This window comes from Astatotilapia calliptera, chromosome 14 (genome assembly GCF_900246225.1).
Source record: "Astatotilapia calliptera chromosome 14, fAstCal1.2, whole genome shotgun sequence".
NCBI classification, from domain to species: Eukaryota; Metazoa; Chordata; class Actinopteri; order Cichliformes; family Cichlidae; genus Astatotilapia; species Astatotilapia calliptera.
This window is the reverse complement of record NC_039315.1, coordinates 14,782,228-14,794,316: the sequence shown is the minus strand read 5'-3', so window position 1 is coordinate 14,794,316 and position 12,089 is coordinate 14,782,228. Positions and strand designations below refer to the sequence as shown.

The 12,089-nt window shown below is 39.3% G+C and overlaps 1 protein-coding gene across 1 annotated transcript; it reads left to right on the top strand.

Annotated features, from left to right (window-relative positions):
• Positions 1-8,981: 8,981 nt before the first annotated feature.
• Positions 8,982-11,329, top strand: LOC113036656 (ras-related protein Rap-2b). Its single transcript, XM_026193070.1, has 2 exons — positions 8,982-9,637; positions 10,222-11,329. Exon 1 carries the CDS (start codon positions 9,035-9,037, stop codon positions 9,584-9,586), a length of 552 nt encoding a protein of 183 aa, XP_026048855.1. The 5' UTR covers positions 8,982-9,034; the 3' UTR covers positions 9,587-9,637; positions 10,222-11,329.
• The last annotated feature ends 760 nt before the right edge of the window (positions 11,330-12,089 follow it).

The window sequence follows — 12,089 nt, the reverse complement described above, 5'->3', positions numbered from 1 at the left end:
CGAACTTCCCCCATCAGCTTCACTGAGGAAGTGGGAATGTCAGACTCTTCACTGTGATGATGATGGCTTCTGTGACTCTCATCCCTAAACTTTAACCCCCAGCACTCAGCTGTACTGAACTGGATAGAGTTGTATGTATTATTAATGATGGCCAAATTCCACACATGAAAGGGCGGCTTTGTGGTCTGCATGAAAGACCCTGTGTCTCCCCTCTCTTTGTCACCCTGCTTCTTTCTGCTTACCAGTCCTCTCTGTTTTTTGCCCTCTGCCTTGTCCTGGATTACATATCCTCATGCGCTCTTCTGATTAATTTTTTTGATCAGCTATAAAGTTGTATGTCACAGATTGAATGGCCCCATCAGTTTCTCCAGACTATTCTGGCATTGCTGGTGACAATAGTGGCATTTCACAGAACACAACAGCCGTTTGTCTCCATTTCCTCTGGACAATACTGAATTCTTATCCAGTAATATTAAATTTAAATCTTCTTTTGTGGTATATTTGTGAATTTTATATGCCCCTGTTTCAGAATCTTTGCATTAAAAAAAAAAGAAAAGAAAAAAAAAGAAAAGAAAAATCATATAGCAGATCACAACAAATCATAAAACAGTAACATGTCAACTCCCACACATTTTCCTGGGCATTTTTTTTCCTTTTTGTGTAAAATAACTTAAAATTTCACAAATAACTCATCTGAGGGTTTCCTCCTTGTCTGCATTTAATTCAATGTACAAAATGTCACCACATCAACATGGATGGATGTAGGTCTGCTGCCCTCCACTGGATAATGCATGCCAATGCAGAATAGTAAGACAGACTGGTCCTCTGGTCCATCTATTCATAGCTTTTGAGCTAACGACTCTTTAAGGAAAAGTATTTTTGGTTTTCATTTAACCTTTACATACTACTCACTTTTAATGCCTTCACAGTGTGGTGCAGGTCAGTTTTGACCCATAATAATACCATAATACACCCATAATAAGTGCATATTAGTTAAGTAACAAAAACATAACAACCATGATAATTTCAATGTTTTTATTTAAAGATTTTTTATTGATTTAATAATGTAATAATTTAAATGAAAATTAAAATGGAAACAACTTTCTGGAATTGCTGGTATTTATTATGTAAACTACAATCTAAAATCATCTTTGATTACCAATATTAATTCACCTTTAATTAAAACTTATAACACAAGATTATTTTCTAACGCTGTGGATACAAACATAATGTATTCACATTTATATAGTGTTTTTCAAGTCTTACTGACTACTCAACATGTGTTTAATTACAAGTCATACACACAAGTCCTATACACATTCATACAACATTTTATTCTGTACACTTCAATTATTTTATCTCTCTCACTGGTTAAGGGTAAAAATTGAACCCAACAGGAATGTCTTTGTACTGAATGAGGAAGCTGGAGCACCCAGATTTGAAGCAGAAACCTTGTGTCTGTTAGGTGACAGTGCTAAGCACCATGCTGCTCTATTACACATCTTGTGTCTGTGCCACGGCTTCCTCTGACCTCTGTGCACCATATACGACTCTTACCCTGTTACACTGATCCGTCAAAGTCCAGCAACAGCCTGTATGTGAGAACCTGGGAAAGGTGGTGGGAACACAGACAATTATTGTGACAGTGTCAAGGTCCCCTTTGAACTTTGCACACACTTTTACGGTTTCAAGATTCTCTAAAACTATCATTTTCCCACATTTGTGGGTCTAAAATCCATCTGAATAGATATGGAACAAATTTGCAAAATTGTAAGGGTTAAGAATTACAGCCCAGTCTTGTTTCAACTGAGTAGCTTCAAGTGTCGTTTACGCTGTTTTCCCAGATTTATATTAAAACAAAACTGTTGATGGAAAGTGCAGAACAGACATTTATAATTTCAACAAAAATAAATCAAAAACCAAGACAACTTCAAAAAATTCTGTTAAAATACTGTAAAATACAGGTTCTACACTGACCACAGCACTTCTAGCATCAATCAGTGATATTGATCAGATGAAAAGACATGTTGTCAAAAAAAATGCAAAAGCTGTCTCCAAAAGCCTGGACCCAGTATTCTGTAGGAACATGCAATCAGTGTGAACACCTGTTCATAAACTTTGGGAAAAGTCAGTGTCAAGCTGCTAAACTTTGCTAAGTACATGTTTGATATATTTAGAGAAAAGCCGAGGTTAATGTTTTATTATTTTTTGTCAAACTATTAGATCAAGAACACACTTTCAGTCTTCTGTTTTATGAAGCAGGAGACAGATTGATCTGGACCTGTAATCACAATTGAACAACTCAGATATTGATGAATCTTTGAAAAGTAGAGATTTATAACCTCCATAGTGCATCAGCTGAAACCTCAATTACTGAGTTTCAGTGTTAGTTTCAGTTAAAACTGAAATAGGAATCTATTAATGACTTTGTGCAGTAAGCGGCCTATCTTGCATCACTTTCTGCATCTGCAAGTCATGCACTGGTGTGCATATGATGTAAATGTCATCATCAGTAGATTCAGATAAACAAGGCTGTTGCAAAATAAACATAAATGTGAACCCATAATTTCTGCAGCTGTCAGAAATACTTGTTTTTTTTTCTGCTTGGAATCACGTGGTGGATGTATGTAGAGCCGTTGCCTTTGTAGTTCGGTTTCCAGGTCAGAAACAGGAGGAGGATGTGGAGGATAAGCACACATCCACATCCAGACTGAATGTAAAGATGTACATAGCCTCTGGGTGTGAAAATTTATCCTAAGAACCTAAACCAAGCCCAAGTGCTTTATACTGCTATTCTCTGCAATTACCAGCAGGAGGTGACTTCTGTGGTTGCAGAAAAGCTTTGTTTGTAAAAAAAAAACAGCCATTGGCTCCACTATGTTCTCTGTAAAAATGTTTCAGTATGAGTTTATAGGCTCAGTTGCTTCAAGTCATACTGAATGAATGAATAAATCTGACTTTTATTTTTTAACTTTGTGGAATTATTCATTTACTCAAGCATTGTTCAAGGTTTGTGTCCAGGGACAAACATTTTTAGCTGTTTTGTTGCTGCAAAATCATGAAAAAAGATTGTTAGTGTTGGGGTAAGGGCTGGGGCCATGAGGTCATTAGTTAACAACCCACGCATAAAAATATGTATTGTGGTAACCAGCATTGGCTTCAACGTGTTCTAAAGTAACCCATTACTATAATCACATCTCTCATGTGTAAGGCAGTACTATAATGCATTGTCGTATGATATTCAGTGATCATATTGCACTTACTAATCAAACCATTAAGTCACTACTTGAACTGCATACGTTCTTCAATTATCTCATGCGGGGAGAATAGGACAAAAAACAGATCCCATTTGCCTTTTATGCATTTTTGTTCAACAACTGCACTGACCTCATTTCAGGAATAGGACAAAAGTGGTAGAGCCATTAACAGTCTTTTAGGAACGATTCATGTTAGGAGTGTTCCTGCCTCTTTACAGGAATGTGATGTAAAAGAGGAAACTGCTTTTGTGCTTCACACAATTTACGCTCATGGTTGAGGTCATATTTGTCATTTCACTGGCAATTGTCCTTTTTTATAAGAACTACTACACCCAAGAGTATTGTAATGTTTATTAAACGAGAGTCTGTATGTGCCCCTCTGCCATACGTTCTGAACTACATTAGAGCAGTCAAGAACTACGGCTGTTGCATCGGTAACATAAGATTCTTGCTGTTGTTACATTTTGCATTTAGAAAATGATGAAGAACTTCTTGGAACACCATATGATGTGACAGCGGGAAATAGTCATTTGCCGCACATGTTACATACCACCTGTATCCTGTGACGTGATGTTAATCATGATGACCGTGGTCGGCGGTTCGAATCCACTTAACGGCTACCCTGAGGTACCCCTGAGCAAGGTTCCGTCCCTACACACTGCTCCCCGGGCGCCTGCTTAGTGGGCTGCCCACTGCTTCACTGAGTGAATGGGTCAAATGCAGAGAAAAACAAGTAATTTCCCCATGGGGATCAATAAAGTATCCATTATTATTATTATGATGACAGAAGGTATGGTTGGTGCCTTCCTATCACTGTTATACTAACATCAGTAATACGGACACTGCTATGACTCGCTGATATATGCTTTTTAGTTTAGTTACTACTGAACTGTAGTCATCCTTGACAACCCTTGACGTCAGACACCTTCATTTGGTGTTGAATGAGATTAACTTGTCTGGCAAATTAGTTTGCGAGTCTCATTGGATTTTAAATCCCATTCATTTGACTAATATAGCCAACAAGTGACAAGAAACGTTATCACTTTCTTCCTGCACTTCACACATTACACTAACCTGTGAATTGTGGCCAGATGAAAAGCTACATTGAGGTTCTGCTTTTTTTTTTTTTGCTTTTTTTTTGAGTAACAGCCCCAACACTGGTGATGTTATTATGTCTTAGACTTCACTTGAGAGCCCTGCATACTAGCAGATGCAAGAAATAGTGGCAGCAAAGGTGTGAGAAATTTAATCTCTAATCAGTGTCTGTGTAGTCCTTACGAGTTGCTGCCATTTTTTTTCTTTTGTGGATAATAAGAAGATATAAATACAGTGGATGATGGTTTTTATGTCACAATTGTGGCTACATGACTAACTTTGAAGTCTATTCACATAAAGTCTTTGAAAATCATTACACAGTGCTGTGACGTTGGTGAACGGGCATCTTTCACCATTTGGATTTTTAAATTAAAACACACTCATTGCCACAGAGACTAAGAGTAAATTGTGATTAAACTAAGGCCATGAGGCTATAGACACCACATCAGAACCAAGTAATAACATTTTGCTGTAACACTTTCCATCTTTTGAAATTAGAGCCTAAAACTTGTTTTGTGAAATGTCTCTGTTGGGTGAAAATGTTAGAGGAGACTTCACTGTCATTAATTAGCTTGATGATTACATACATATTAATTAGTCTACTGTAACTCTCACAGGAGCAGGAGTGAAGATTAAAGACCCGTCACTGTACATCTTATTGTATTGTTGTTGATGTTCAGCTGAGAGAACAGTCCTCCAGATATTATGGATATTATAAAGGTGTAACTAGAAGAGGTGGGTGGATTGATCCAAATATCAATAATATATAGTAGTATATCAATGCTGGTAATGATATCAGATTGATACTAGCGCAATAGGAGCGATACCTTGTTTCTGTCATCTCAATTAAGTATATTGCCTACTGAATTGTGTTATATATCTATCCATCTCTCTCTCTCTCTCTCTCTCTCTCTCTCTCTCTCTCTCTCTCTATATATATATATATATATATATATATATATATATATATATATATATATATATATATATATACATATATACATACATTGGCAAATTGATGATGATCTCATAAATGATACTGCTCTTCCCCTACATAAGGTACCTTTAAAAGTACCTTATGTAGGTACTTTTAAAGGTACCTAAATAAGGTACCTTTAAAGTATTACCAAGATCAATACTGTTACCAAGTATTGATCTTGGTAACAGATCAATACTATATCAGTTTGGAGTATTGCAAAGCACAAGATAATCAGCAATATGATCCTGGGTCCTTTTTAAAAATGACGGTAAAATGTAAGATCTCTGGATTAAAAGTACAATCAATGCAATGTATAATAAGTGCTAAATAATTACTACAGCTACTAGAGGGTTTTCTCAATGGAAATTCGTTGTGGGCCACTGGGTTATGTCGCTCTTTCATATGACACACCTGGAACATCTGCTGGAGACTGCTAAGCTAAATTAGAACATAGGTACTGGAATAAGCTGCTTGCATAGCAAACCTATATAGAGCTGAAGTCATGACATAACAAGCAAATTGAATTCTGTGCCTCTAGTTTTTAGTGAATCAAGCTTTTACAAATTGCTTTCAACACTCCTCTCAGATGTAATTTTGTCATTTACTTCACAAAACGGAATATTTTTACATAATCTAAGACAAACTGGCAGCCATAAAGCACTTAATAAGAATACATTGTGCTTAAAAAATATAATCAGCCCACACAAGAAACACCTACAAGTGTTACAGTGCAGATACTTAAATGATCATGATCTGGCTATCATCCATATCCTTAACTCACCAGTGATCTCTTCTGACAGCTTGTGTCTGGCCAGCTGTTATTACAGTCATGCATGAACTATGGCCCAGAGCCACTCTTCAGGGCTCACTAGTTACCTAAATACTGACCAAATAATATTTAATGTTTCTCTTAAAACAACTCCACAGTTATGTAAATGAATGAAACCACATTTACGTCACGCTGTTCGAACACTTCTGTCCCTCAGTTATTTTGACTATCAGGGATTTTCCAACATGTTTTCGCACTATTGGAATAGAAGTTTCAGTTTCCCTTCAGCCTGCTTTGACGTCATGTTTTTTTCAATCTCAAAAAGGTGGCGTCAGCAACCTGTTAGTTTCAGTGTGACAATATTCTTTAGATTCGAAGTCAAGAACTTTTTTTGCTTTAAACGTCCACTTTACGTAAGTCTGCTGTATCGTAATAAATATTACTTCAGTAATATGTGTGTCTGTTTTTAACTATCAGATTTTGATTTTCTGGTTTGTAACCTGGATTTCGGTGTCACTGTTCTGATCAGCCTCTAGATAAACATGCTTCTTTCTTTTTTTAACTCTTTAGAAACTCACCTGCCCAGCACCGAATACCAGTCAGACGATGCTGAATATTTGTGGGGCAGCATTCCACTGCTGATAAGCCAGCTACTTCCCTCAAGTGTTGGTGTATTTAAAAAACAGCGTTAAAAGAAATATGAACTCTGGACATCAAAATATTACTCTTTACTACTGTTTATATTCTCCCTTGAGCTGTATTGGTGAAATGAACACAACTTAAAAGATTAGAACATTTCCATGTTCCATGTTTTTCAGATTTCCCCCCAGCAACTCTTGTTCTTTGTTCACGGAGCCAGACAAAGGCCAAAGATCACCATTATTCAGCTCTTTGATAGCTTCTTGCTAACAATTCACCTTGGGGTTTTGCATACCATTTAGTGTTAATGTGGCCATGTCTATCTAATTATCAGCAGTGTGTGAAAATAAACTCCAACAGGACGGTCTGCTCCTTACATTCACAGTGACCACTCTCACAGATGTGACAATCCACATCACAAGGCTTTAAGTCACATTACCCTTCACTCCCCCGAGGCTTGAGTGCTATTTGTCTTCATATAGGCTTTGGCTTGTTGTTTCTTAATGGGATTTGGGTAGGGGCTGCCTGCAGGGCCTTTGGGAAGCCCACACGATGGTGAAATCCACACATTTCCCATACCGTCGCCTCAAACTAAACCTATGGGAAAATCCTCAGACTTTCTAAGGAAAAGTCTGTTTCCATCTGTGTGTAAATGTTTTAAAATATAGTGTATTCTTTTGGCTTAAGACTGACTCATGGGTTTAGTTCATTATTGCATTATAATCAAACTTCACGAGTGTGTGGTGTATCACTGATGGGGAGTTGTGGAAAGATTAAACTTCTATTGATCCAGAAGAATTTTCCAAGGCATCCTTGGAGGTGATTATGTCACAGCTGTGGTTTAATCGTCACTGCTTCCAGGCGCTGATTGAAATCAGCGGTTACTTTACAAGCTTACAAGCAGACATAATGATGACTGTGAACACACTCACATGCACGTACAAAGACATGGGATGACTTAAATAACTACTTTTATTAAAAGATTATCACATGGCGTTTCACTGGGATTAAAGTTTGCAACACAAGCCATTAGTTGTGCATGACAGAAAAACAACTTTCCTTCCTGTTGGGTTTGCATGTGTTTCTGGTAATGTTTTGGCTGACTCACAAAAGTGGCCCAAAGAACCAAGTTGCTGAACAAGGAAATTAAGATTTATCTGATTCGAGGTTTCTATACAAACAAATAAAAAATAAACACATTGGAGACGAAAGCCCTCCAATGTGTCACATATAGGGGGGTGGGGGGTTCACGTCTCACATGAGGCATTTCATTGTTCTCTATGCCCTTCCCTCGTTAAGCACAACCAGCACGTCGGCCACATATTTCCTAATCATTATCATAATTAACATCTTATATTGTAATTCAGCTTGACTTGTTAAATCCTAGTTGGAAATATTGAAACTAGTGAAATGTTTGTGATGAGAGGAAGGGGGAAAAACATCATTGCTAATGGATACGCAACAAGCTGTGTGTAGAAATCACAAAAGGCTGGCTTTTCCCGTAAGTTATTTAGAATGAGTCAAGCGGTAGTAAGCCCAAAGATCAGTGATGTCGAAACTAAGGTGTGGCAAGTCTGTATGAGTATTGAGGCTATCAACCACGCTGACTATGCGATAACAGCCGTACTGCACCTTTAACTAAACACTGGCCAGAGTATTTACTGAGTGACGTAAGACGCAGACTGCGTGACGAGTGTGGGCAGGCAGGGCAGGCTCTTTGTCAGGTATCCAGAAGTTAGTATGCTCACACCGGAAATCAAAGCATTAAGATTGGGAGTCTGTGATAAATTCCTTAAAACGATTAATTAGCAATAAAAACATCTAGAATTAAATTGAATATGATTTAAATAAAAAAAGATAATGTATTCGATGAGTGGTAAAAACATAATACGGTGAGATTTACTGCATGGATCGATATAGCGCTTTTATTTTGAAGGTGCAAACAGGAAGCAGTTGTTTTCCGCTACATTCGACTTGATTGTGAAAAAGAAAGCTACGGACGCACGGTGGCTACTTGAACGAAAACGGGGGAAGCTTGCTCAAGAACCGGTAGGGCTGTATTCGGGACCTCAGCATGCCACAATACAAATGGTGAGCGTGGGCGCAAAACAACTGTATTCACCTCCTGAACGGCGATAGTTGACAGCCACGCCCGGTTTTCAGCGACCGGAGCCCGTACAAAAGTGCTGGCGGAGGTGCAACGGTGAGCGGTTTGAAACCCAGCAGGGCGGCTAGCGGGCTCACAGCGGAGAGGAACCAGCAGCAGCAGCGGCGGCGGCGGCTGTTTTAGGCACCATGAGAGAGTACAAAGTAGTGGTTCTCGGGTCCGGGGGCGTCGGTAAATCGGCACTAACCGTCCAGTTCGTGACGGGATCTTTCATAGAAAAATACGACCCCACGATAGAGGATTTTTACAGGAAGGAGATCGAGGTGGACTCCTCTCCGTCCGTCTTGGAGATCTTGGACACGGCTGGGACCGAGCAGTTCGCCTCCATGCGAGACCTGTACATCAAAAACGGCCAGGGTTTTATTCTGGTCTACAGCCTGGTGAACCAGCAGAGCTTCCAGGACATCAAACCGATGAGGGATCAGATTATTCGGGTGAAACGGTACGAAAGAGTGCCGATGATTCTGGTTGGAAACAAAGTGGACCTGGAGGGGGAAAGGGAGGTTTCGTCCGGTGAAGGGAAGGCTCTGGCGGACGAATGGAACTGCCCGTTCATGGAAACTTCAGCCAAAAATAAAAGCTCTGTGGACGAACTGTTTGCAGAAATAGTCCGACAGATGAACTATGCCTCAACACCAAATGGCGACGACCAGTGCTGCTCGTCTTGTGTTATTCTTTAAGGAAAATGGACAATCACAAAGTTTTCTTTGCTCGGTTTTAAGTTTGCAATGGTAAGTTGGAACACCATACACCGAAAGTGTAAACCTGACACGGTTGATTGTTCAATGCAGTGACAAGAACTATATATAAACAGCGTACTTATTACCAACTTGTCCACATTAAGTACTGTTTAGCGAGCAGCAAAGCACCGGATGTAAGCTAAACGTGTCTTCATTTTAATGCGTAGCCTGAAGTTTGTTTTTTGTCAGTACTTAGCTATAAAAACTCAGCAGTACTTTTTACCGGTAACGTACAGTGGGACACTTGCAGTCCATTGTTTTGCTAAGCAGATAGGGGAAGTCTCTGATTCATTTGCAGAACTGGATGGGGCATGCCAGTGGCACACTTAATTAGGTTTACAAACTTTTGTGGCTCAATCGGTGCAGCTACAGTTCGGAGCTATTAAAAGAACTGCCAAATGCCATATTCCAGAATGGGGTTTACAGGGAGATTCCAGTGTTTTTGTGTGGCCTACATTTCAAGAGTCAGCAAGTTCGAGATTAGATTTAGCTTTGGAGGAAATCTGTTTTCCCTAGAAGTTGTTCTAGTTCATTCATGACACTTTCTTTTTCTCCGCCTTTCTTGTTTGTGGCAGTGTGTTGCAGCAAGTCTGTACTGTTGAGCTCTTCTTCGTGTCTCGCCCTGGCCTTGGAGGAAAATGAAGGGAGGAATGCTGCAGGGGGACGAGGAGGAGGGGGAGCAACTGAGACAGGGAGGGGTCCACTCTTCAGGAATTCTGCTGGGTTGGAGTATCTGTACTGCACGATCGGTGTCCGCCATTGATGTCAACACAGTGTCAGATCCAGAGTTTCAGCCTCATCCCCCCCCTCCTCACCAGTTCCAACTGTACTTCCAACTGGAACTACATCCCAATGGAAAAGATGGAAAGAAACACTTAAAGAAAACTCATAAATGGATATTTCTGTATGAGAAGAACACAGGGAGATAGAGTATATATTTTGTTAAGTAACTGCACAGTCTGGGACAGATAAAGAGTTGGGCCGCCTGATCAAATTTGGAGCAACGCTCCACAACACTCCAAATCCTGCTTTCTTTTCCAAAGTCAGAAGAAATTGACGCCACGTCTCTGGTGGTGGAGAAAATGTGACGAGTGCCACTTCATGTTTTTTTTGGGGTTTTTTTTGTTTTTTTTACTTCACTTTCTCTTTAAGTGTGTGAGAGGACCCTAACTGAAGTGACACAAGGATACTGACCCGATCGCCCTTGTGTCAAGTGCCTTTCCGAAACAAATCAGCTGTTCAGATTTAGTGCCAACCCACAACCAAAACAACCCTTCAACATCACAATCCACAAACTAGTGAACTCTTCTACTGGATAGTGTCGTAAGGATGGAAGCTGACGATAAAAAAACTACAGCAGGCTTCTCTTGAATGGAATGGCAGTTTTCTGTTTGTTTTACTTTGGCCTTTTTGAAGTCTAAGGTGTTAATTTTTGCAATGTCTGCTTGGTCTGGATGAACCCATGTCTTGAAATGCACAGGTACTGGAACCCCTTAGACATGATCACAACACCCGACACTTAATTTCCAGGCCAATCAATTCAAAGGAGTTCTGTTTTGTTCTGTTCCTTTTGTTGTTTTTAACAGGAAATGTGATAATGTACCATTGACAAATCTAACCTGATTGTAAGTTTAATTTCAGACCAGCCATTTAACAGTTGGCTGTTTTGAAAAAAAAAAAAAAAAAAGACTTAATACAAATGGCTTTTTTAAAAAAGAACCCAGGCTGTGTTTTCTTTTTTCTTTTCTTTTTCTTTGGGGACATCTACTCATTTCACCACATGTCACGAGAAGTTCGGTGAAGAATTTAGCTTAAACAGCAGCTGAGGTTTGCTTAAAAGCACACAAATAATTTGGCTACTAGAAAACCCTGCATTAAGCTGTTGCTGACAAAGTAAATGTTCAGTGTGCTTATGTTACAGTAACATGACCCCCCCCCCTAAAAACAACCCAAATTTACACGAGCTGCTTCACGGTTCAGCATGTGTGGTGGACCTACTCCTAACAGGAAATAGAACTACAATATGAAAACGCTGCAAAATTGCTGGTGTTTATTGCTCTTTGTGTCACAAACTCGATGGGCAGCTATACAAGCTCAGCTACTTGCAGCGTTTGTGGAAACATGAAAGCTGCTTTTCATTGCTTCAGAAATCAAGCTTTGGCTTTCTACCGCTGTTGATTCTCATCATTAAAAACAAAACTTGTCATGTGGTTAAGACAGGGACCACTGTTACGTAAAATGAAAAAAACTGAAAGATAATAGAACGTACATACATGACTAGTTTGAAAGAGATGAGTAGCTCCTTTGTGTTTACATGAAGCTTACAAAGTAAGCTTTGGGATTTAGGGGTTTTGTTTTGTTTTTAAACTAGTAAAGTAGCTGCACAATCATCGTAGGTGAATTTGGTTGGATTCACCAACAAAATGGACTCGGATTCTCTATC